We start from the raw sequence: 24,736 nt of genomic DNA on the forward strand, positions 1-24,736 counted from the left end.
GCTGCTCAGAGCTGGCGTCCCAAGCCAGCTCTTAACCAAACGCGCCACTCGGCTGGCCCGGTATTTTCTTTTTCCTCTAGCAGCTGTCTCAGTTGGCATGCTCTCTGTGAAATCAGAATCACTTCATGACCCGGACATACCAGGACCCATAGGGCACCCCATCCTCAGAGCCCAGAGAGGATGAGGAAGGTAATGGCTTATGTGTATGATGTGACTGGACCCTTCCAGGAGCTGGCTGTCCCAGCCACACTGCAGGAGAAAGTTTTGTATGGATTCGAAGAACCCACAGCTGATGGTATTCTTTCACCTGAGACTAGAAAAGGAGGGGGCAGTGCCCTCTAGTGGAGACACAAGTTACAGACGTGGGGGCGGTGATGCCAGCCCCACCCATCCTTAGCCGGGACCTAGAGGTCCTGTTTTCTTTTCTGAACAATGAAATAATTGTACCTACCTGATAACACTGGCTGTGGGCATAAATGTGAAACACCTAGGACAGTGGCTGCCACGTAATTAGGCCTCAGTAAATAACAGCTGCTATTTTGCTCAGCTGCCCTCTGGGAGAATCTGCATTTTTAGGGGGAGAGCAGTAAAAGGGAAGAAAAACAGCAGTGGCTCCCTGCACCGCAGGTCGCTCGATCCTGCCATCTGGCATCATGAAAACCTGTCCTGCTTCATTTGTGAAAACGGCTTCAGCCCTCAGACTGCAGCGGGTTTGGTGGGCGCTGGGCTTCCTTCAGGTGGGGCTGGGGTTTCATGTGCCTGGAGGGGGTGCATTCCAGAGCAGCCCTTGGGCCTGCCTTGAGCGTGTATTGGAGAAGGAACCCCAAACCTATTCCCAGAAGAGTTGAATGCACAGCAGGCCTTGCAGAACAGTAGGGAAGTGACCTCAGCTACGTGATCCTGGCCAGTATCCAGCAGGATCTCTGGAGGAAAGAGAGGCACCGTTTCCCAGCCTGAGGGTGTTCAAGGTGAGTTCACCTTCATCCCTGTAAACGGGCCTCGACAGAATCACAGGAGGAAAGACTGCTGAGCCCGCTCTTCTAGAAGAAGAGTGGCCCATTCTGAAGAGAGCTGTGGGTAGACGTAGAGGAAATGCATAAAAAATCCAGGTCATGCTCCAGTTATCCTGGGCGAATGTAGATTTTGGAGAGGGACAGGAGGGAATTGGACCAGGAGGCAGGAGGATGCCCTGCAGCCAGAGCTGGGTCCCAATCTTAAATTCAGGGTGCTCCTGTCCAGAGTTTGGAGGAGGGCTTTGAATTGTCACCAGAGAAGCTGATATTGGCTTCTCAGCTAGAAGATGCTTACGTTGAACGTTCTAGTCTGCTGAGAGCATGCATGCCTCACTCAGCTCAGAGAAGACTGCTAATCCCAAAGGTCCCCCAGACCCTTCCTTGCCACGGTCCTCCCTGTCCTACGGGCTCCACCCTAGCCATATGGACAAATCACAGTTGTCCTGGAAGGATGGACTGAGAATTGATACAATGTCCACCATCTCTCCAGGGGCTGTGAAATCTTCTGTGGCTCACTGGGCCCACACATTCCAACCTCCTTGAAAATGAAATCTTGGTCTCTCCAAGCAGGGGTTAGCCCTGTCCCATCTCCACCCACCTGCACCTCAGATCAGGAATTAGCTTTAGATTTCTCTGCAAAGACAGCAGTAATGTAGTGGAAGGAAAGGCGTTTAAATCTCAGAGGAAGACACACTAAACTCTTCCTTTCAGCTCTGTCACTTACCAGTCAAGTCATCTTGGATAAGCCACTGCACCCCTGGAGCGCCAGTTATCTCTCTGGGTAACTGGAGAATCTAGAATGATCACGATTGTAGAAAACCCTTGGGAACTCTGAAGTCCTAGCTAGGCATAAGGAATTACCAGTCCAGGGTGAATGACTTGGTTTAGGCTAAAAGGAGATGGAGAATGAGAAGACACGTTCAGCTCTGGTTTTCTTCATGTAATCTTAGGAGAGATTTGCTCAGCCATGGAAGATGTATATGGTTAGAATGGCTCTGGGCATCAGACCGTTTCTCTGGCAATGTCACCTACCTTTCTAGGCTACTGGACAGGAAATCCACTTAACGCATTAAAAATATGTAATGTACTTTTACATGTACAAGGTTTTATCTTAAGCACTGTCAGGACTAAAGAATTAAACAAGACATAGATATTGTCCGTAGGAATATATCTCAGTAGAGGACTATAACATATGGACCGAAACATGATTAATACAATGAGTGTAAGTGCTGTGAGAGCAAAGGATTGTGGGCTCTAATGGAAAACTGTCACTCCTGGTAAAGAGAGCGGAATGTGGTCGGTGGGCTCTCCACTGACTCACCGCTGAGGTTGCTGGTGCATTACGCCTTCCTCAGCCAGCTTCAGTCTGTGAGACCCCAGTGGAAGGGCCAAGCTGGGCTTGAAAGATGCTGTACTATGATCATCCTGGGGATGACTGGGATGGGTAAGACATCGCATGGGAGCTATTACGTGAACTAGATATTGAGCCATTGTCAAAAAGCCAAGCTTAGTGAGCTAATCCCAGAGAGCGCTGCGATGTTTGTGCTTGACGTTGATGGATAGGTGGGATGTCAACCATGGGAGGTAGTGGGAATGTCATAACAGGAATATTAGGCACAAGGAACTGACGCCGAGGGTCCGACGGTGCTCTGTCTGTAGGTCATGATGGGGAAAAGATGAGAGAGCAGCCAGGAACTCAATTCCTGACCACTGAGGACCCTGAGGACCCAAATCCTGTCATGCCATGGCACCTCCTTCCTCTGTCCCCGCCCTTCACCTTTATTGAGGGTGGATGTTGGCAAATGTCATTTCTGGATCATACTCTATGAACATTTAAAATTTTAGTAGACATCGCCCAATTGTGTCCTCGAATGACGGTGCCAGTCGACACTCCAGCATCATATGAGAATGCCAGTTGTCTTGTGCCCTGACAGGAGATATCATCAAAATAAATTTTTACCATCTTTGTAGGTAAAAATGGTCTTTAATGTTTTAAAGATTTGTTTCTCCTCGATTACTAGTGAGTTTTAATAATTATAGGACACTTGTGTTTCCTCCTTTTTGAACTTTGCGGTCCTGTTGTCTGCTCATGATTCCAGGTCCTGTTACCTGGAATGGCGCTGCAGCAGCTCTGGTTGTTTCTTTTCCTCGTTGATGTGTGGGATTCTTTACATGTTCTGACATTCTTTATTTGTCATTTATGGATATTTCAAACATTCCCTTCTTTTTAGATTTTTGGATGTGCTACTCTAGGCTACACCGATATTTTAATTTTGAAATCGTCAAAGCTATCAATTCCTTTATTTATAGATGCTTGTATTTGGGATTTTTAAAGAAAATCCCCAAACCATGAATGTGTTCTCCTGTTTTGCCTAAATCTTTATCGCTTTTAAACACTTTTAGCTATGTAAACCATGTAGGATGGGTAGTTTTCATTGGTGAGAGGGAATAAGTTAAATTCATTTTCCAATTGTCTCTCCAGACCATTAGTGGAATAATCCAGTGTTTTCCTGGCAATGCGAAATGCTCTCCCTTAATATATTCTAAATTGCTATGTATGTTAGTGTCTGTTTATGGATGCCTTTCTGAGCCTTTGATCTATTTATCTGGTCCTGTGCAAATGGCACACAACTTTTTAAACACTAGTGATTTACCAACATGTTGATTTTTGAGAATTCCTCATTCTTTTTTAATTTTTATTTTCAGAATCACCATGGCTTTTCTTGAGGGCTTTCACTCGAATTTTGTCCCCAGTTAGTAAAGTTCCATAGAAACCCCTATTGAGGTCTTCTGGGCGATTTCATTGAAATCATTTGGGGGAGAAATCACATTTTCCAAGTATGTAGTCATCCAGTCTTGAAATAGAGGAATACTCTCTATTTTTCCAGTTATTACCTTTGTCTTTGAAGATTGTTACACAATTGTTTTTTTAATAAGTAAAGCACATTTCTGTTAGGCATTTTTATAGGTTATGTGTGCTACTCTCATGAATGAGAAAGAATCCCCATTATTGTTAATTATAAAGTAATAAAACCTTTGTAAGTGACCTGAGCTGAGTTACAGCCCTTCCTGTAGCTATAACTTTGCATTTTGCTTTTTTAGAAATGTGAAAGCTAAGCAGGTAGGAGATTTATCTTCATTGGTATTCAGGCCACAGAACCATGTCTCTAAACCCAGTATGTCCCAGATAGAAGCATGTGTAGATTTCTACAAATAAGAGATGGCTGTGAACCTGAACCTGACAGGCAGAGACGTGGTAAACATCAAGTCACCCCATCACTGACATATACACACAACTACTGATGGTCTAGTCACCGAGGTGAACCAGCCACTCACAGTGGCCTGTAGAAAAGATGACCTTATATTAAAAAAAAGAGAAAAAGGACAATATAAGAATCTTTCTTATACCCAAAGTTTCAGTTTCACGTAAATATTAGGAAAGATCAACAAATGGTCTTCCAAAGAGTTGACCATAGTACCGATGGGTTGTACTTCAGTCTTAGTCTGAACAGATTAGATAACTAATGAACGCGTTTTGGTCACAGGGTACATTTTTACGGGGCTTGAAATTCTTGAAGCTAACCAAGGTCTAGACCCCCAGGAGGACCTTTTCTAGTGTTCCGTGGATATTGAATGTACCCATCTTTACTTGTGCAATAGTGTTGTGTGGAAATTTCTTTGTCCGTGTGTGAAAATGTGGATGTGATTGAACTGCCCTTTGGGGCCAGTGAAAGCTGTGGTCCTGTTGGGCAACCATCTTGGAACTCGGCCACATGGCTTTCTTTTCCTCTGTGACGGGAGGGAGTGAAGTAAGCACTACTGGGAAAGATACCGTTTGTCCTCTGGATTTTTCCGCTGGCAAAATAAAGTTTCCTGCCTTTCTTATCTGTACCTCACAGAAGTATTTCAGGCACCTGGGAAGTACACCAGGGTACAACTGCCGCCCAAACTCATCAGTGAAGAGCTGCATAGAAATGCATTTCACGAACAGAGCAATTATCTTGAGGCTTTGAGAGTGGTAAACAGTAAACAAAGATTTGGAAATGAAAACTTGGACCTGTGTCCTCAAGTATAAGAACAGTGAGAGTACTGGACACCCCCAAAAAGGAGAAGGAAAAAGCCTGTATCTCTCATGGTTCATATAGTTGGACCCCATTAAGCTTTACTAGTTTGTTGGGGTAGTCATGAGAAATAAAGCTTGTAAACTCAATTTTTAAAGCTATTTTGAACCAAATCTGCAAATGACAGTTATCTTAGAGAATTTAAGGACAAAGAATTACTTAAATGTGTGAAGTGACCACAATATAACACTTTTTTTTTTTTTGCCCTCTAGTTAAAGTAAAATTCTCAAGCCAGGAAACATATTTACTCAGTTGGAATATTTGCTAAATTGACTTCACCACAAAATACTCTGTCTTTTGTAGATATATTCTTATACAGAGATCAAAAGGATGTGTCTGTCTGTGTGGTTTTATAAAACTATCGTAGCTGTTGCTTCTCAGAGGAGCACTTGGTGTTTATAAGGGTTGGATGCATGACAGTTTTTTTTTTTTAAAGATTTTATTGGGGAATTGGGGGAGGGGAACAGACAAGTCGCTGCCCTTTTGTTCTTCAGTCTAGTTGTGGAGGACGTCGCTTCACTGGCCCATGTTGGTATTGTGATCATTGTGCTCTTCCCGGCTGAGGCAGTCGCTTGCCGGCCATTGGACGGCTGCTCATGGCAGCCCAACTTCAGGTTGAGCTGTTGTTCACCATTTTAGCTATATTAGGTGCAGTGTCACTGGCCCTAATGTGGGATTCGAACCGGGGCCCTGCTGCTCAGAGCCAGCATCCCACGTCAGCTCTTAACCAATGCGCCACTCAGCTGGCCCTTGATGATTTTTTTTAAAGGAATTTAATACATACTTTGAATTCAGAGTACAAGCTTTTTTTAAAAAAAGTATATGACCCAGCTTGGAGAAGCGTTTCTTGAAATGGCTCTGGAGAATAAATTTCTTTTATTAACCCAGTCAGCCATTGGATGTCATTCTCCCAATTTAATTACGTTTATCTGCCAATGGGTGACTCTGTTTCTTACGTGTGTAATTTCAGTGGGTACAAATGGTGATGGCAAATAATAGTCCCCAGGGAGACAATTGCTGTTATAATTATTTACCCATGCAAGTTAGCTCTGTTAGAAATTGAATCCTCTGTCAGATGACCTGGCAAAATGAGAGAACGTACTTTCTGTGTCCTCGTGTTTCTTGAACATCTTTTCTAGGTATCAGACATGGTGCCAGGTGCCTTATAGACATCACCCCACAGAATCCTCAGTCTTCCCATGAAATGGAAATGATTCCCTTAACTCGGTTGGTATGGAAAGCGTGGTCATGCGGATGGCAGAAGGCAGCGTTAGCAGACAGCTGAGCCCAGTACTTGGTACACGTATCATCATCCTCATGTTGGTTCATAGAAGTCTGACCTCGGCAGCCACTGACTGCCTCTCTCTAGAGACCTCTCCAGCGGCTGGGGCAAAGCATCGTACCTGGCGCCCAAATGAGAGAGGTTTCCTTTGAGGCCTTTGCACACACCACCTCCTTGAGGAAGCTTCACCTGGCTGCTCTGCTTTTAGGGGTTCTCTCCTCTCTGAATTCCCATCACACTCACGCCTGTTTTCCAGTTAGTGTTTCGTGGAGGTCTTTCTATTATGCGCAGGCTTGCTTTTGCATGATCCGGACTGTAAATTGCATACAGGGCGTCCTTGGGTCTCCCCACAGGGTCTCATAGGTACAGGGCTCTCCACCTGCCCTGGATCAATGCCCTCTCATGTGAAGCCTTCGAATAATTAACACCCCCCCCCACCCCCGCCGAGGCTAGAAGGTGCTGGGGGTTCAGGCGTAAGGTGGCTGTTCATTACGAAAAGTTGGAGGACTGCTCTTAAGGGAGTGTCGCCTGTCATCCGTGCCACCTGTTGGCGCACAGGAGCACAGTGTGGTGGTGTGGCAGGCCTGGGAGATGCCCTGCCAGCTCCTCCCTCCGCCCATACCCCGCCTGCGCCCCCGAGCCCAGCCCTCGCACCCAAAGTGCTGTGTAAGGATGGGGGCTGAGAGGTCAGCATTTTCTGGGAGGAGGGGTGTTCATGAAGAGAGGCATTGACTGGTTTTCTGCCCCAAAATCGACGGAAGGGGGTCCCCAAAGCAATTGCTTATAAAGGTCGGGATTATGGGAAGACAGGGAGGCTGGCGTCCTGCACACAGGGCACGGGCTTGCCAAGCTGTCCCTCTCCGAGCAGGCCGGGAAGTGGGGTAGGAGGTACGCTGGAGAGAGACGGGGCCAGGGAGCAGGGAGGCAGCTCCGGAAAGCAACTTGTCCCACAACAGTAGGGACAGTGGCCCTGCTGCTACCTCAGGCCCAGCGCTCAGGAAGGAGGGAAGGTGCCGTTGGAGGCTGCGGGTTTCCCAGGGACTAACCTGGGGGGTGGGGTGGGGTGTGTGTGTGTGTGGCGGGGGATAGGTGCTTGCTGTGGGGGGATGAAGCCCATGGCTGGCAACTGGGGTTCTGCCTGGAGTTGGAGCTGCTTCGTGAATAGGGGGCCACAGAACCCAGGGGAGTAGTTGGGAGGGAATCCTTCAGCTGGGCTCCCGGGGTAGCGCCTGCCTCCACTGCATGCACACCAGTCCTTGCAGAAGGGGCTCAGTCAGCAGAGAAGGCCAGCAGTGGCAGCCGGCCTGTCCCCGGGCGGAGCAGTGAGCAGACGGCTGCTCTCTCCAGCTTCCACACCTCGGTCAGGAGGAAGCGGGCGGGTGCGAGAGCAGCCGGGCTGGCCTTCCCTCCAGGCCCCCAGAGCCCAAGTGTCTCAAGTCCTCCAACGGCTAGGACTGGGTCTTCATCAGTGAAGCGAAAATGTTTTAATAAGTAAAAATGAAACACGTTACTTCCTGAGCCCCACCAGGGCTGTACCTACACTGAATTCTGACGCCGTTTCTCTTGCCACGTTAGAGCCACATAGAGACGCGGTTCAGAGCAGCGCCTTGGCTGGCTCACCTGGAGGTGCTGGTCAGCAGCTGAGCCGAGCTGCCGAGCCCGCCTGCCCTCCTAGTGCCCTCAGCAGTGGAGTGCCTGCTCTCTGCCAAGGACCTGGCCAAGTCCTGTCTGTACTCATGAACAATCATGGCCTTGTTTTGAACCTAACATACATCGGCTTGAAAGAGGGGATGGATGGGAGGAACCACAACCATCTCTCCCCAGAACTCCGATTCCCGGGGAGCCCAGGGCACCATGAATAGAGGTGGACGAACTAGGAGTGAGGGTCTCTCAGTGTTCCTTAAGTCCTGTCCTCACCCCACCATGGGGCTGAGCTCTGCACCTCTTCTCAGCATTTGCTGCCTTGGTGATTTTTTTTTTTTCTGGATTGAGCCGCTGATACTATCAGAGGACATGATTGACAGTTTGTTCCTTCAAGGGTCATGTTCACAGGTTTAAACAAAATCTTATGTCCAGTATCCTGCTTAAGGATATGTTTCCTTTTCTAGCATTGCCTTGTAATGCCTGATCATTTCCATCAAACTTGAAGAGCTGGGCAATGATTATCTTAGAAACAACTGAGGAACTGCTATTTTCTTTGGGCTTTTTTTTTTTTAACCTGTAATGAGCCCTGATTTTATAAGGAAAATGTAGTAGCCGTAACACAAACTAATTCCCCAAAGAAACTGAAGGGTCGCTATGGGGGTGAGTTCAGCATCTGGGGGAAGAAAGGAGCCTGTTGCTAAGCTGGGTGCAAACCTGAGGACAGATGCTTTCCAGTTCCACTTCTTTGGGAAGATGTGGATTACGGCCAAGTTCTTAGTGACAAGCGATGGGAGGAACCTCACAGGAAAATGCCTCTTTTCAGAAGGAGGCTGGTGGTCTCTGCCAGGTCAAGTTCAAGTCCCCGAGTCTGTTTTCTATATTGCTGGTCAAACGAACTCATGCATCTGTCCCCCTGCCTTTGTGAATTGCCTTCTTTATCTCACCCTTAATTCCCTCTGAGGAGCAGAGAGGTGGCAGTGCCCGCGGAAACCCTCCTGAAGACCTGAACAGCCCTCCTTTGGGGACCCAGTTGATACATGTTTGTGCATTCCACACCTGGGAATACTAAGATTCTGGTAGGTTAAGGAACTTTCTTAAACGCTTTCTGGAAAACACAAGTCAGTTTCTGCCCTCTGCATTAACTACGGACACTTCTCTGCATGGTTAGAAACAGTTCTGTTGCAGTATTTCCTAAAGAGAAAACCAAATAGCAGGTCTTTGTAGATTTGTACGTGCGAGTGGTTCTGAATCCATATTTGAGGCCACAAAACCAGCCTGTTTTTATCTGGGATGAGCCAAAGTCCTGGGTGAGTGACTAGCCAGTCTTTCACAGAGAAAGACTGAGAAAATGGCCAGATTGGCCTTTTAGAGCTGGATCAAAACGGACCAAATGTGTGTGTAGTTCAAAGCCTGTTGGCTGCAGTAGCTGATAGGACATTATTGGGAAGAGCTGGCATTGGGAGTTTAAACGGTCTACTGTCCCTGAGCTGGCGGAACCACCTATGGGAACAGACCTCAAATGGACCCCCTTAAATACTCTGTTGACTCCAAATAAGAAATAAAATGCCTTTGTGAAACTAAGATAAAATGAAGGGAGAATGTTTCCCAAAAGTGACCACCTTCGTGAAGGAAAAGGTAGCTAGAGAAAAGAAATTAGACCGTAGGTGGAAAACAAATGTGAAATTTTGGACGGAAAGCCCAGATGCCTTAAGCAGTTGCCCTCCCCTTCTGCCTCCAGCCCAATTTCCGGTGCAAACTAAGCCCAGGTCCCGTGAGGAACCACTCACTTTTTCAGCTGCTTCAGCATCTTTTCACAGTAGGACAGAGAATGTTGAAATTGCATTTTCTTGGGATGTTTATGCCGGAGAGCATAAATCATGTTGCTTTGCAAAAAAATAAAATAAAATAATCACATAAATAACAGGGCCAGGCTGAAATAAAGTCCTGAGACATGAATGGGCAGGTCACAGAGCTCTAGAAAAGCAGGCTTTTTCCTAACTCCATGCCCCACCAGAGAAGAAAGACAGTGCAGGGCTGAGGTGGGTGCCGTCTTCAAGTAACAGCTTTGATTTCTGCAGCGCTCAGCTGCAAAGGATGATGGGACTGTGGAAAGCAAGAGGCAGGCTGGAGCGGGATGTGAAGAAAGTGGGTCAGACTCCAGGGCCAGCCTCACAAGAGGATGGGCCATCCCAGGTCTTGTGCCCAGAAGTCAGTCTGGCCAGCAATGTCACAAACACAGTGGGGACTCTAGGATGTCGTCCACGTGAGGTCCAAGTGCGGCCAGTGGACTCAGGATGTGGAGGCGGAGCTAGGCAATTAGGAAGAGGCGTGGCGAGGCCTGGGAAGGTGACTGGAGCTCCGTCCACGGGTGGGGCTTGTGGGAGGGTCTGTGGGCCTGAGATGGGAAGGTCAGTGCCACTGTTGCCTCTGAGAAGGGGGCCTGACGTCAAAGCCCCGCAGGCTGATGGGTCTGAGGCTGTTTGTTCAGCGTTCATTCATCACAACTGTATACTGAGCATGCGCTAAATGTGATGTATGAGACGGGGGGGGGGGGGCATGCCCTGAGATGAAGCCGTTCCCTGCCCTCCTGGGGTGTACGGACCGTGGGAGAACCTGGAGGGGAAGCCAGATGGTAGCTCCCCACCATTGTAGAAAGCAGGTGTCAGTATCTTCCCATTTTACAGATGATGAAACTGGGGCTCAGAGGAGTCTGATTGCTTGTTCAACGCCACAAGCAGCAGCAAGTGCTGGGGTGAGGATTGGAACCCAGGTCTGTGTTGACTCCAGAGCCCGTGCTCTTTTGAACAATGCAAAGCCCATAAATAGAGAATACGCACAGCCAGAAACACTCTCCTAAAGAAACTTTTAGGGTCGTTCTACCCAAAGACACAGAGAGAAAGATAATAGAGATTACAGCGTGAGACAGAGGAAGAATTAAAATAGTGCTTTTAATATAATTTTCAGCAATCGTACAGTATGTACTTTACATCACAGATCTCTAAACTGCTCATCTGGAAAATATAAGCTGCAAAAATACAGAATACCACACTCAAAGTCTATTGAGTATGTGCTTCCCCCCATAACCCCTCCATCCTGTGAGACGGTCATTTTCGCCCCCTTGTATTAAAATCCAGCCTTGGCTGATTTTTGGAAGAGCTGTTGGATGCTTCGATCAGAGAAGCACTCTGGAGAGGGTTTTTTTTTTCCCCTAAAGCGTATCAGCAGGTCATCCCCCTAGGAGCCAAAGAAGGGGTGGGCAAAAGGGGGTTTGCGTGCCAGGTCACCAGTCCTCTCGAGTGACCCGGGACAATGTCTACGTGGAGGGTTTAGTGAATTCCTGATCACAGCCACCTCCAAGGACCGACCCCACGCTGGCCGGATAATTCGCACAGGGCCCCTTGGGTTCTCGGGCAGGACAGGGCGCGCTAGGCCAGGCCCGCGAGGTCGGTGGGTGGTGTCGGGCTGCTCTCTGCGGTAGGGTGAGGGCCAGGCCCTCAGCTTCTCACAAACGAGTCTTCGGAAGGTGACTGTGACTCGGGGCAGGTTTTCTCAGTCTCAATGTCTTGGTACTCTGTGCCTACAGGGGGAGGGGGAAGAAGAGCCAAGAGGAAAAAGAAAGGTCGGTCTTTTCTGGTTTTCCTACGCGTTTTCTTTTTTTTAGGCTTACGCGTCTGTGGTAGCATCATGGCTTTGCAGTGGAATAGATAAGAGCAGGAAGTCATGTCAATAAAATGCTGGGTTTTAGCTCCATGTAACCCCAAGGAAATAGGTTCTAAGCCCCAAAGACCTCTCTGAAGGCCAGATCTTTCTGGGAAGCATATTTATCTGCGTATCTATACCAACACTCACGTGGATGTTTCTTCTATGGGATGAATACACTCCCGTCATTAACCTGTTCTTATATCAATCACCAGTGAGAGACCTGTGTTCTAGGACTCCGTCACTGTCATCTCTACTGAAGAGGTGGCTGAGTGCCCAAGAGAACCACCGGCATCATAATGTCATGCTTTCTTTGTCCAGCATTCTGGACCGGTGGGTTTTTCTTTCAGCCACAGATATTCACCACATGCTGAGAGAAACAATCTCCTTCGATTTTTAAGCCCACGCCACGCGTCCAAAATTGATGCTGTGGCTTCGTTTAAAAGGCATTAAAAACCCAGTTCGTCCCTGGGATGACTTACAAGCTACGCAGGTCTCGCTGACTGTGGCCTGCATTTTTCCTGTGTTGTGGGCGGCACAGGGGGGCCACAGACGTCCCCTCGCATTTACTCATCCTCTTTAGACTCTGACCCAGCGGTCCAAAAGGTGACAGTATGGAAATGTCACTCCTTTCCTCAGGACTTGGCAGCTGAGATTTCGTTTACGGGAGAAGCCCACATGTTCTGGGCAGTTTGGAGCAACCCTTGTCAACGTCACAAGCCCAGTTCTTATACTTTGGGGGGGTCTGCCGGAAGCCTTGGGGCAGGGAATTGGGGAGGGAGGCGGGGATGGAAGCCAGAGGGCTGGGGTTGGTTCTTGCGTGCAGAACGATTCAGACAGAGGATGATCCAGTGGCTGGAAACCTGCTGATATGGCTACGGTGGAAGAAGGAAGGAGTACTTTTAAAGGTCTCCAATGTTTAATTATTAAAGTAAAAAAAAAAAAAGAGTTTTTCTCATTTTAGCTTCCTGTGCCCGTAGGCAAAATTTTGCAGAGGCTATCCCCTCCAGCTCTGGGCTCCTTTCTCTGTGAAACTATAGACCACCGGTGGTGGAGGTGGGGGTCCCCTGGTAGTAGATACCCTGTTGGCCTCGTCGAAGCACCTAGGAAGCCAGCTGTGTGTTCTCACTTGGGTGGCCATGCGGCGTCATGGAAAGAGCACTGGTTCAGGAGTCACAGACCTGGCATTGGCTGCTGGTGAGTTTCTAACTAGCTGTGTGGCCTTGAGAAGCTCCTGTTGACTCAGCCTTAGTTTCCTGATCTGTAAAGTGGAAACAAGTATACTCACCTCACAGGGTTGGTGTGAGAAAGCTGCCGGCAGCATTACCTGGGATCAGGACTTAGGGCGCCTGGCACATGGGTAGCGAGTCTTAATGAACTTGAACTCTCCAGCCCCTTCCCCTGTTGCTGGACTAGAGTTCAATTTATGTGTTAGTTGGGTTCCTCTTGTAATGGAACTTCCTATATTGCATTCTTCCAATTCCTTTTATGACCTTAGATTCTAAAATCGAACAGTCTTGACAAAAAATATCTCCATGAGAGCTATCTTCTATTAAGGTAGCCTGAATTTCAGGAGAATATAATTTAGGGGGATAATATTAAACTTCCAAACAATATACCATGTTGTTCTATTTGCTCTTAGTAAAAGACCACAATCACATTAGCATAAATTCTGAATATTTTTTCCATAAGTAATCATCAACTACTGATTGTTGGCCTGAGTCATTAATACAAAAATAGAAACGTCTGGCAAGTCTAAGAGCCTAGCATCTGATGATAGCATAAGACATATCTGACCAGGGTCCAGCGTTGGTGTGTCTGCATCGGCCAGAGCTGAGCGCCTGAGGCTGACGTTGGGAACCGTAGGAGTGCCAGGCAGGAGAGGTTTTGGGGGCTCCCCCGGGGAGTTGATGACCAGTACCGGGGAGTACCTCCCACATCTCAATGCTTTGAAAGTGCACTTCAGAATGCATTATAGCAGAGGAATCTCCTGTTTCCTCTTACCTGTCTGCTTCTGGTAGATCACCCCATATAAATTAATCACTGGCCTCTGTGGTTAAGACCAGGAATGACACGGGAAGAATGGAGGTCCCCAAAATACAGCTGTCGCCGTGTCCTGATTATTACATCAGAGGGTCTGGGAGGGTGTGAGGGGCCCCACAGTCCGTTTGAGCCTGAGTCCTCCTGATGAGGCAGTCCCTACAGGTGGGGAGGGGTCCCTCCATCTTGCCGAGTGAGGAGCGCGTACCCACAGAAGCAAAGAACGTGGGTTTTGGGTTCACAGACCTGGGTTTGAATTCCCACTTGACTCTGTGACCTTGAGCCAATTTGGGACTTCTCCAAGCCTCATTTTCCTGCCCTGTAATCTGAAGCTAATGACCGTTCCTGACTCCCAGGGCAGCTGTAGAGATTAAATGAGCTAATATATGTAATAAGCTGGTTCACGGGCAGTGTCTGATAAATGTTAGGTACTGTTATTATTAGTTGTTATTAGTGCTTACCGGTTATTACGGCATATCTATTAGTGTTACAGGGCTAGTGTCTTGTGTTGGTGGGAAGGAGGGCATTTGAAATTCTCTTCAGTATCTGGATTCACTCTTTTTGTCATTCCTACACATTTCCCCTCCCGTGCCCAAAGGGAAAAATAAATGGTTACTCTGGAAGGACTACAGAGTGAGTCTCAGAGCTGGAAGGGGATGTAGGTTGTAACGTTCAAATTCCCCTCGTTACACAAGAGAAAGATGATGTTGCTTTTGATGATAAACCCTGACAAGAAGGGGCTACTTACCTCATTCTTGGAAAAATGGGATGCCTAAATTAGATTCCTTGGGTCAGGAACCTCAGCGGCGATGGGCAGACACCTGGCTGAAGGAACCTTCCAACACATGACCCGGACCCTGGGACCCCAGCCAAGCTGCTGGGGTCCCCCAAACATGCTGTGCTGCTCCAGATCTCAGCCTATGCTCAGGTCAGCCCACTCCGGCCTGCGGCCCAGCCCAGCCACTGCCGGTCTTTGTAAATAAAGCTTTATTGGAACACAGCCCACTCACCTGTTGACACCTTGTGTAGGGCCACTTTCATATTAAAAGAACATGGCTGTCAAAGTCATGTCTACCACCTAACCCTTTACAGAAAGTCGGGGGGCTTGCTCTCCATGGACTCCCTGTCTCTCCCCATCTCCCTGGCAGACACACACCCGCTGCCCTTTGGTTGTTGGTGTCTAGACCCCCCTGCTCTCTGAAGCCTCCCTGGTTCTCGATGCCATGAGCCAGACGTTACCACCACCATAAATCAGCCCTTCTTACACCCGGACGGGCAGACAGACAGACCTGGGCTCTTTACATTATTTATTCTATTGCTTTTGTTTGTGTTCAGGTCTGTCTGGCTCATTGAACTGTGTGCGCCTAGAGGAGGGGCCGTGTCTTTTTCTCCTCGGCATCTGGTCCAGGGCCTGGCACAGAGCTAACAGTTTCATACAGGAATGAATGAATGAACACATGCTTAGAAAACATGAAGCTTATACTGTGAAACCCACAAATGGCACAAACCCTGCAGAGGGAAACCGTGCTACCAGGTGAATGCCCTCTGAGGGGTGTGTGTGTTCGTCCCTGTCTCCACGGCAGCCAGATTGCTGAGAATCTTTGCTTTTCTGAATTTCCCATTTCTGGCCTTTTGTGCCCACCTTGCCGCGATGACCGAGTGGTCACTTACAAATGTGAGGAAGGGGCAGCGTGCGTGGGTGGCTGTGTGCACACAGTGTAGACTCCACGTGTTATCCTAGGAAACAGGCCCCACAAGAGGCATCTGAACAAAAACATCTTCCTCGCATATTCCCCCAGGTAGAGATTCTTCCGTTTTACCAACTGGTTCTTGGGCATCCATAATAGCGAGGGGGGCTGGGTCTGAGGTTGTCATTTAGGGCCACTTGGTCTAAGAGGCTAGGTCCTTGTAGCTGTTCAGAACTCAAGGATTTGAACTGAGTTGGGAGATGTGGGTATAACGAACAGGGAGGGAAAGGCAGAGAGAGGAGGATATGGATAATACTGAGGCCCCAAGCTAAGTTTCTCGGCCGGATGTAATTTCACTCGCACCCTCTCTCAGAAAACGTGGCGGCACCTTTTAGGTATTTGGCCGGGATTCTAACCTGAAGGGGAACACAGGTCATGGTTGAGAGGGAGGCTGTTAAAAGGGCAGTGGCATAAACTCGGAGAAGCACTGACGCCCCTACTGTGTGTCTGGTACGTCCTCCTGGCTTCTGGACAGACCTGGTTCTCTCTCAAGCTGTCAAAATAGTCACGCGAGAACAGCACAAGACGGGCTTGCCTGGTTTTCTCCCCTCATCTAAACCAAACCCCCAGACGCCAATGCGACCGAGTGTCGTACCACCACACCGGAGCAGGACTCCATCCTGCCGTGCTCCCTCCGCTCTTGACTGTGGTCAGCACACCGATTTCTACCTGGTGACCTTCCTTAGCCCTGCCGAGGAGAGCCGTCAGGACTCCCAAGCAGTGCTCAGAACACAGGATTGGGGGGAGAAACCACATTTCTAGGACCTGAACAGCAGGCTGCCGGGCAGCCACGGCCTCCTTTTGTGCAGGTCACTCCTGTGTGCGTTTTAGTGGTGAGGGCCTGGGAATCTGTCCACGCCTGAGTGAGGGGACATTAGTGGGGACAGGGAGGCGGCCTCAGGGTTTGTAGTGTATGGGTGCCACCTGGCCAAACTTTAAAAGCTGTCACTAGAGGAAGCTACTCCACTGTAAGGTGGTGAGAAAGCCGTGGTTTTGATGGAGAGGCACATGCCTCCCTGCTCCTAAGATGTTAGCAAGTCTGCACAGGATCCCTCAGCTCTCGGTTTCCCCTTATTATGTTTCCTGGTCAGTGTTGCTAGGAAATTCCTTAGGGAGCTGTGGAAGGGGGGGCCTCCCTGGCTGTGAGGAAAGCCCGCCGTGGTGGCCTGCTGGCCGCAGTGTCCCCAGGGCCTCGCGGCTTCCTCCCAGCCTTCCTCTGTGAGGCATGAAGAAGGGGGCACAGCCTCGGCTTAAGGAGGACAGCAAACCGCGGCCCCCAGAGACATACTTTGACAAAATGTGTTTACTTCACATGTAGGAATCCTGTTGCTAAAAACTTCTTGGTCTGTATGCAGTTGTTACCAAAAAAAAAAAAAGTCAAAAGCTGCAGCCAAGAAAGACTTTTTCCTTCACCCTCCAGGGCATGTTGGGGGGAGTTGGTAGCAACAGAGACAGGTGTTCAGTCACTTTCTAGGTTTATTCTGGCCCTTCTTCCATTTTTGTTTTCCAGGGAAGATCCTGCCAGGAACTCTTTTCATTCAAAATCCCACTCGAAACCAAACAAATAACCAAGGGGCTGGATGCAGCACAAACAGAAAAATTAAAACTAGCCTAGGTTTTCTGTTCTGTAGTAGATGAGAGACAGGAAATGTTTAAAAGGTGACACAGCACACTTGAGAGCATTCTTGCCATAGGGGACTTCCAATTGTTGATAGTACTGAGTGTGGGAGTTGTTTTCCTTTGTCATCCTAACCGCTTATTATCATTCATCCTAAAATCCTAGGGGGGGGGGGAATAAAATGCAAACAGTATTCAACACCCTTAAAAAAAAAAAAGGCAGCTAGGCCAGGATATACTCATCACGGAGCCTCCATGGGTGGATACTGGCCTGGGAGAGCTAGGCTGCAATAGCTAAGACAGCAGTGACGCATTAGCAAGACCTTTTCAAACAAAACTAACTCGAAACCTGTACAGAGCGGTATCAGGGCCTTACAGGGGTGACACAGCATACGTTATTTTATGAATTCGCTGGAGATCAATCCACCTTTTCACTAGGTAGCATATCGACGAGTGTCCCATTTTCATGAGCGAGGGCAGAGGGACGTGTCGGAAGCATCCCACCCCAGGCAGCTGATCACGGTGACCACGTGCCACGCCACGCCACAAGCTTCTCTTTTGCTCATCCTCTTTTGGTGGTGTTTTCTCTACTTATGAGCTGTCACTCAAAATGCCCCCTTTTACAACGTTTGTTAAAAATTGGGCACGACACCCTTCTCTGCCCCGACACTCTCTTCCCTTCTGGGGGGGGCTGCAAATATGTGTCTGAGGTTTGGAAAAAGCAAGCCAACCAACCAAACAATCCTTGAGGTCTTTCCCAGGGTCATGAGTGGCCTGGACAAAGGTCACTGAAGAAGTATGACGGATAAGTGCACTGGGCCCTCTGGGTGTGTGTGTGTGTGTGACAGAGGCCCTGTCACCTATGGAAATGGCCTTTTAAGGCCGAGTGTGTGAGCTACAATGCGTTTCCCCATTCTTCTTACTCCAAACAACGACAGGTTTGCTCTCTAGCTGTTTGAGGTTGAGTCACTTTCAAAACACACACGCACAAAGGCTTCCCCTTCCTGGTTCGAGACTGACCCTGAAAACCCTGCTGACATTTCCACACATTGGACATGCAGGAGCTTCCAGAAGTGTGTGGGTTTATCCATTATCAGACACCATAGGCGGCTCAACAGCGCGAGCTGGAGACCTGTTCTCTCTCTCCCTCTCCACCCCCCCACGCACTGTACCCGTGCACACAACCCCCACCTAAGTGTGTCTCCTCCACAGGCTGGAAAGAACGCCTCTCAGAACGTGAAGCATGACTATAAAAGGGCCTCCTATGACACTGATCACTGAATCATGGGAATAAAGCGAGAAGGCAAATTTGCAATTCATCACATTATCCCCGTTGTCTCAAATGTGATTCCTTTCAAGGCAGGCTGACTGCACACTCTTTTCTGAGCATTTTGTTTTTCTTCTTGTAACACATAGTATGTTCTTGTTGTTTTTGCAGAATATCCAAGTGAGGATAAAATGATAAAAAATTACAATAGATTAATTGCATCCCTTGAATCACATTATATTTTGGTGCATTAAGAAAAGGAAGAAAGTAAAAGCAACCAACATAGTAAATTCGGCCTAGAGAACTGTGTTAGTGACTGAAGTGGTTAACACCGATTTTAGAAGGAGTTAAAAATAGTATTAGAGGATTATACATACAACAGTTTGAAATTCATATGCATTGTATTTTTTTTTAAAAAAATGGCAAAATGTTTGGCAAATGTAAGCAAATGAGTTGGACTGGGTCGGGTCACGCCGGCTCTGAGCGAGGTCAGTCATAGCCAGGCGACGCCCACTGCTTCCTGAGGTCACTCTGGGGCTGGGGGAGGTGGGCGCCCACCACGGGGAGGTGCTTCGGGGGAAGGAGATGCTGGACCCCCTTGCCCGGCTCCCCCATGGGCCCTCAGTCTTAACCGTGGAAATGGGGCTGGGGGGGTGCCAAGTACAGACTCCGGCACGGATCACCCATTAGCATCGCTGAGAGAACTCTAGGGCCTTGAACCACAGGCAGACTGGATGAGTCGTCTACACAGTGAGTGACCCATATTGCGAAAGTTAGAGAGAGGAGTGGGCTTCCACTCCTCAGGACGTGTGCGCCTCCCCGCCCCACGGGGAGGAGGAGGGCGGCACTGGCTGTCACGAGTGCTTATCCTGGCAATGTTGTCAACGTGTGTTTTTTTAGTAGACTTTCTTTTAAAATTGTTGTGGTGGTGGTTTTGTGTGATGTGTGTATATCCGGAAATGTCCGTCCTCCAAGCTGGCCACCACTGTTCCCTGAATTTGGCAGTGCCTGTTGCTTGCAGCTGTCGGCATCCTGAAAACACCGTGAGGTGGCGTCACAGAGCGGGCTCTGAGCCCCAGCAGGTCACACATCAGACACACGGTCCCATGCTCTCCTCATTCTGAATCCCGTCTGGCTCTGACTTGGAGAAAAAGGACCAAGGTTGTGTGTGTCTGTGTCTCTGTGTGTGTGTGTGTATGTGTGTGCGTGCGTGTGCACGCGTGTGTGTACCGAGTTTTTTTGTTTTTTGTTTTTTTTTTTGAAACCTTTTTTCTTTTTGTAGGAAAAAAAAAAAAGAAAATGACCCTTTGATCACTATACAGAGTCCAGCCCTCCTGGCGTCACTATAAAACGGACTCCATGTTTTCACACCACTCATGGTCTTCCAGGTTATAGATAAATTTTGTCCTATGCGTGGGCTTGGCGGGCACAGGGTCCCTCCCCAGGTTGTCTAGGGTCAAAGTAGACGCAAAGAACTCACTGGTGCTCAGCCCGCCCTCGTGGTTTTTGATGTAGCGTTTATAGTTTTTCCTCAGGCACTGCCACGTCGTGGTGTAGAGGATGAATGCGAACGACTTGAGTGCGATCGCGATGCTGACGTACAGGTGCCTGTAGACCACGTTGTCGTAGAGGACGCAGGCGCCCTGCTCCCCGCAAAACGTGCTCCAGGAGAGGCAGGTGGAGTCGATGCCAGCCCCAAAGATGAGGGGAGGGGGGATGAAGCCTGTGCGAGGGAAAGGAGCCTTGGTTTAGTGTTTGGGCCCGAGGGCTGCTTTCCCGCCCAGATGATCTCTCTGTCAGACCTCTGAGCCTTGGCTCAGGTTGCTGCCCATTGCTTGATGCTTGTAACTTCTGACCTCAATTCTGTTATTTCCTATGTTGTTAATTTGGGAGAGGTTCAGCAGGCACTCAGAAAAAAGGGGACTGGCACCTCCCCCAGGCCGACCCCTCTATACATTGCAGCCACAGAAAGCCAGGGGACCAAGTACTGTTAGAGGCCTAGAGGGAGGGGGGATGGGTCCCTGACAGCCCAGTTAGCCCCTAAATGGAAGGGACCCTTTGCCGTTCCTCCGAGCACCCCAACTGCTGTTGGGCTGCAGAGAGTCAGCGGCTGGGTTCCCTTCCCTTCAATTTAAACCTGTTTTTATTAAAGTCTCCACAGGACTCCCCCACAAGGAAAACTGTCGCTTCTGTTCCCGTGAGCCAACTGAAGACCTTAAGCTCCTCTTCAAACAGACAAGCAAGCCAGTCTCCCAGGACTGATAAGTACCAATAACTGACCCCCGACTCCTGGAGCTGCTCCTTATGACCTGTCTCTTAAGAGCTCTTGCTCTCCTCTTTACTTGCACCCCACCTGGGATCCCCTTCTCACTCTTGGGGATCCTGGTTATCATCCCTCCTCTCACCTTTACTGGTTCCCCTCCCTATTGTTCTCGGGTTACTCTTATGTAAACAGTGCCTCTTTAACCTTCTGGTTCAGTTTTTCTCTTCCAGGACCGAGTCCATTAAACTACCACCGGTTCTCACACACGGCTTCCAGCCCACTCCTGCGAATAACCCTGAAACGGCCCTCAGAGTTCCCATTCCCAGTCTGGAGCCCCCAACTCGATCCAGTTTCTAGAGAGAACCGCCCCGATTTTCCGAGGCCCAGTCGTTCCACCATCTTTAACCAGCAGTCTCGTAGGTAGGCACAGCTCAACGTCCCTGCCCAGCTCTGAAGCAGCTATGAAGATGGACCCTCATCCCAATTTCCAAAGATTTTTCATTGCCCATCAGAGATGGGGGAATGACAGACAGGTAAAGCTAAACAGGAAGGAACCTCGAGGGAGGCAGCCATCGGACTCCAGCTTAAATTTACATGACACATGCAAAGGTTGCCATAACATGTTTAACCGCACCTTCCCCATCCCAACCGACAAAGCCCAACACAATAGAAGATTCCACTACAGGCCACAGCAAATTACATCCTGGTTAGAAAATATAAAACCTCAGGCGAAACAAAGACTCCAGGCAGAAGTCGGATCTGCCCTTAGTAACCTAGGAATAAGGAGAGGGGTGGGAACTGTATGTGGCAAGACGGCTCTTCTCCCTGCACGGGCAGCCCTCTGTCTCCCGAGGAGGAACTCAGGGGTGAAAGACGCATTAACGAGGGTCCCATCACTGGGACCCCAGGGACCCACCATATGTTGGAGAGAGTATTCAGAGACTCAATGCTGTTACAGAGAATATAAAAAGGACTAAATCTTACTTCCTATTGCCTGGGGCCAAATGACAGTTATACAGAGGGTGCCAAAAAAAAAATGTATATACATTTTAAGAAAGCAAAAAAAAACTATATTAAAATTGTAATACTCCATATATACCGATAACAAAAGATGACTACAAGTCATGTGTAGACATTTTTTTTGGCGCCCCCGGTATATATTTCAATACAAAAATTATAGCGCGGATTACGGAAATTCTCTATTTTCCAGAAATCTATTAGCAGAGATTTATAAGTTTAACAAGACCTCAGGGTCTTGTCTTGGCTATTAATTCACTCCCCTGGTTGAAAAGGCCAGGCCTATTGATAGTCTTTGGTGAACTAAACCTAAAAGGTGAACCGAAAGGCATTTTTAAGCAAAATAAGTTCACATCCCTTTATGGGACAAAAAGGAAGCTGAAAATAACTCTGACATTTACATTTCAAAACCCACTCTTTCCTCTCCAGCTCAACCTGCCAAGACTTCAATTCACCTTGGGGTCTCTACTCACCCAGATGGAATTACTGCTGCTGGCCAGCGCAAGCTACAGAGGCAGGTGATGTCAAAAACTTTCTCCTGAAAGGATTAATAAGTTTCTCTGTTTCAGCAATGACCGCCCCCCCAAAAAAGCACTGGTGGCATGGGCCAGCTTTGTCACCTGACATTCACTGTTTTAAATCTGAGAAGTCAGGAGGGCTGCTCTGTTCTCATTTCATTCCTGGTGCCTTGGTAAAGTCACCAAGGCTCCAAGAGCTTAAATAACCAGCCAAACGCCACACGGTCGTATGGCAGCGCTGGACTCAAACCCATGTGTGCGTGACTGCAGAGGGGCCAGAATATGTGATGTCACCTTTGCACGGCTAGGAAAGCACATTCCTGGGTGGTCCAGGTACCTCAGGAGGTCAGACACACACTTGGTACATAGTAAATATTTGCTAAAGAACCAAGTAAATGCACAGGTAAGTGGAAGGGGTCTTCACGCATTCCTGCTGTGGGGCCCTGCTCTCCACAATCTCACGGCTGCGCACACAGCCTCAGGTCTGGGGCGTCTCTGCTTTTTCAAAAGCACTCTATTAATGGGTTCATTACTCCCACGTGGCTGCAGAATTTCTTTATGTTCCAACATCACACTGGGCTTGGGGGGGTGGGGAGGCATTGAGGAGGGGGCCTAGGGAGGACCAGGGGGGAGACCCATATGTAGTCCCTTTCTCCTTCTGACCAGAGGGAGGCCCCCCCCACCCCCACTGCCGGCCCATACTCTACCTCCACGCACTTGACCTGTTGCAATTGTCCTGACTGCATCTCACAAACAGCCACACCACACTGTGAAGTTCCCATTATGTCTCAATTACCCACCAGGTCCCCAACACAAACACAGTGTCACGAGACATGATTCCTTGGCTGGCGCATCGTTAACGGTGGTGATTACTCTGATTGTGGGGGCTGCAAGGTACAATTACAGGCCAAACAGGGACTTACAGGTCACTTCATTAAACGATGAAACCGTCCTATGAAAGAAGGGTTTTCCAAATGGTAATTTGAGACCCATAAGGGACAATACAATCAATAGAGTGTTACCATCAATTTTTAAAAGCATGGATTAGGAATGAGTCACAGAAAATATCAGAACACACCATGAAGATGAAGGCTCTTTTTTCATGAAATGTGTGTTTCGGAGATATTTACATACGTGTGTACTGGGCGACAAGGCAAACCTTCTCTCTTACTGTGGATCATAGTTAACAGCAGTAGAAATACACTCTGGGAACTGCCTAATTGATTTCCAGGCACAGTATTAAGAAGAGTGCAACTACTTTAGAGCAACATAAAATAAAAGTGTCAATAGCACAGGCTGTATAATTGTCAGTTTTGTCTTCAAACTTGCTAATACATTACGTGGCTGCTTGGCTGCCTCTGTCTCCCACAGGCTCCCACGGAGATGGCTCCCAGTCTACCCACCCCAACGTAGTTTCACACGTACTTGCTTTCCTACTTGGGTAAGTTAGTGCCCTGCTGGCATCGCTGACCTTCTGACCTTGTATCCCACTTATCTAGTTACTAGGCTGCCTGCCTCCTGCCTGCACAGCTTATTTGCAGGAAAGTCAGTTGCCTAATCCTTGCTGCCCTGGCTTAGTTCTGCAGTATTTAGTTAATTCCCGGCCCCCCCCTCCCCGCCTGCCCCCTTAGACTTAGCGTCTAGTTAGTTCCCCGCCTGCCTCCCTCTCTCCGACTTCCCTACCTGCCTACTCCTAACGGGCAGATAACTAAGTAGGAACGTAAACGGAGGCCTATAGGAAACCAAGTGCCAAGTAGCTACCTACCTATTTAGGAAACGAAGGAAGCAGGGAGACAGGCAGGCAGGGAAGGAACGAAGTCGGAGCTGAAGCAGGAGGTAGGCAGCCATCCTAGTGGGAAATTAATTATCCCGCCTGCCCACAGTTCCTTTTCTGTTTTGTTTGCCGCCCACCTCTGCTCGTGCACGTCTTCCCCGCTTGTTTCCTACTTGCCTGCCTGTCTGCGCCTGTGGGTGCGGAGGGCCACGTGCTTGATGTGTTGCTTTTTACAATGAAAATTTTGTTTCAACGATATTAATGAATGTGTGTTTTGAGTCATAATCAGAATCTGAATGGTTCTCCTGTTTGAATCACTATGATAGAAGTTGAAATCTTCTTTAGATAATTCCTGATTGATATGTTGGGGCAGACCTATTAATAATCAAACTGCCCTATGGTATCATACATGTATTAAGTGTCATACGATACCTGTTGTATAATTACCAGTTGTGTCTTCAATCATCCTAAAATGTGCATACTTTGGAGAAATATCTTTCAATTTTGTTTTCAAAATTGAAATAGTGTTGGCTATCAACATTGCTCTGAAAGCTATGTTTGTTTCAGCTATATTGAGTGCTCAACAGATGGGGGCCTCCACCTTGCCTGGTCAGTTTAAGCAGTCTCTCGAAGAGCTGGGCTGCGTTCTAAGCGGTTCTCAACCTTCCTAATGCTGCGACCCCTTAATACAGTTCCTCACGTTGTGGTGACCCCCAACCATAAAATTATTTTC

The 24,736-nt window shown here is 48.4% G+C and overlaps 1 protein-coding gene across 2 annotated transcripts in view; it reads right to left on the reverse strand.

Annotated features, from left to right (window-relative positions):
* Positions 1 to 10,989: 10,989 nt before the first annotated feature.
* SLCO3A1 (solute carrier organic anion transporter family member 3A1) overlaps positions 10,990 to 24,736 on the reverse strand; it is a 249,399-nt gene continuing 235,652 nt past the window's right edge. Inside the window, exons 10-11 of one of the 2 annotated variants that reach the window (XM_019666465.1) lie at positions 19,912 to 20,154; positions 10,990 to 11,637 (exon numbers count right to left, since the gene is read on the reverse strand). In XM_019666465.1, coding sequence (XP_019522010.1) covers positions 11,555 to 11,637; positions 19,912 to 20,154 — 326 coding nt within the window. In that variant the 3' untranslated portion in view covers positions 10,990 to 11,554. Of the gene's footprint in view, positions 11,638 to 18,643; positions 20,155 to 24,736 lie in introns of those variants that run through there. The other variant, XM_019666464.1, reaches the window with a different exon arrangement.

This window comes from Hipposideros armiger, unplaced genomic scaffold (assembly GCF_001890085.2).
Source record: "Hipposideros armiger isolate ML-2016 unplaced genomic scaffold, ASM189008v1 scaffold_471, whole genome shotgun sequence".
NCBI classification, from domain to species: Eukaryota; Metazoa; Chordata; class Mammalia; order Chiroptera; family Hipposideridae; genus Hipposideros; species Hipposideros armiger.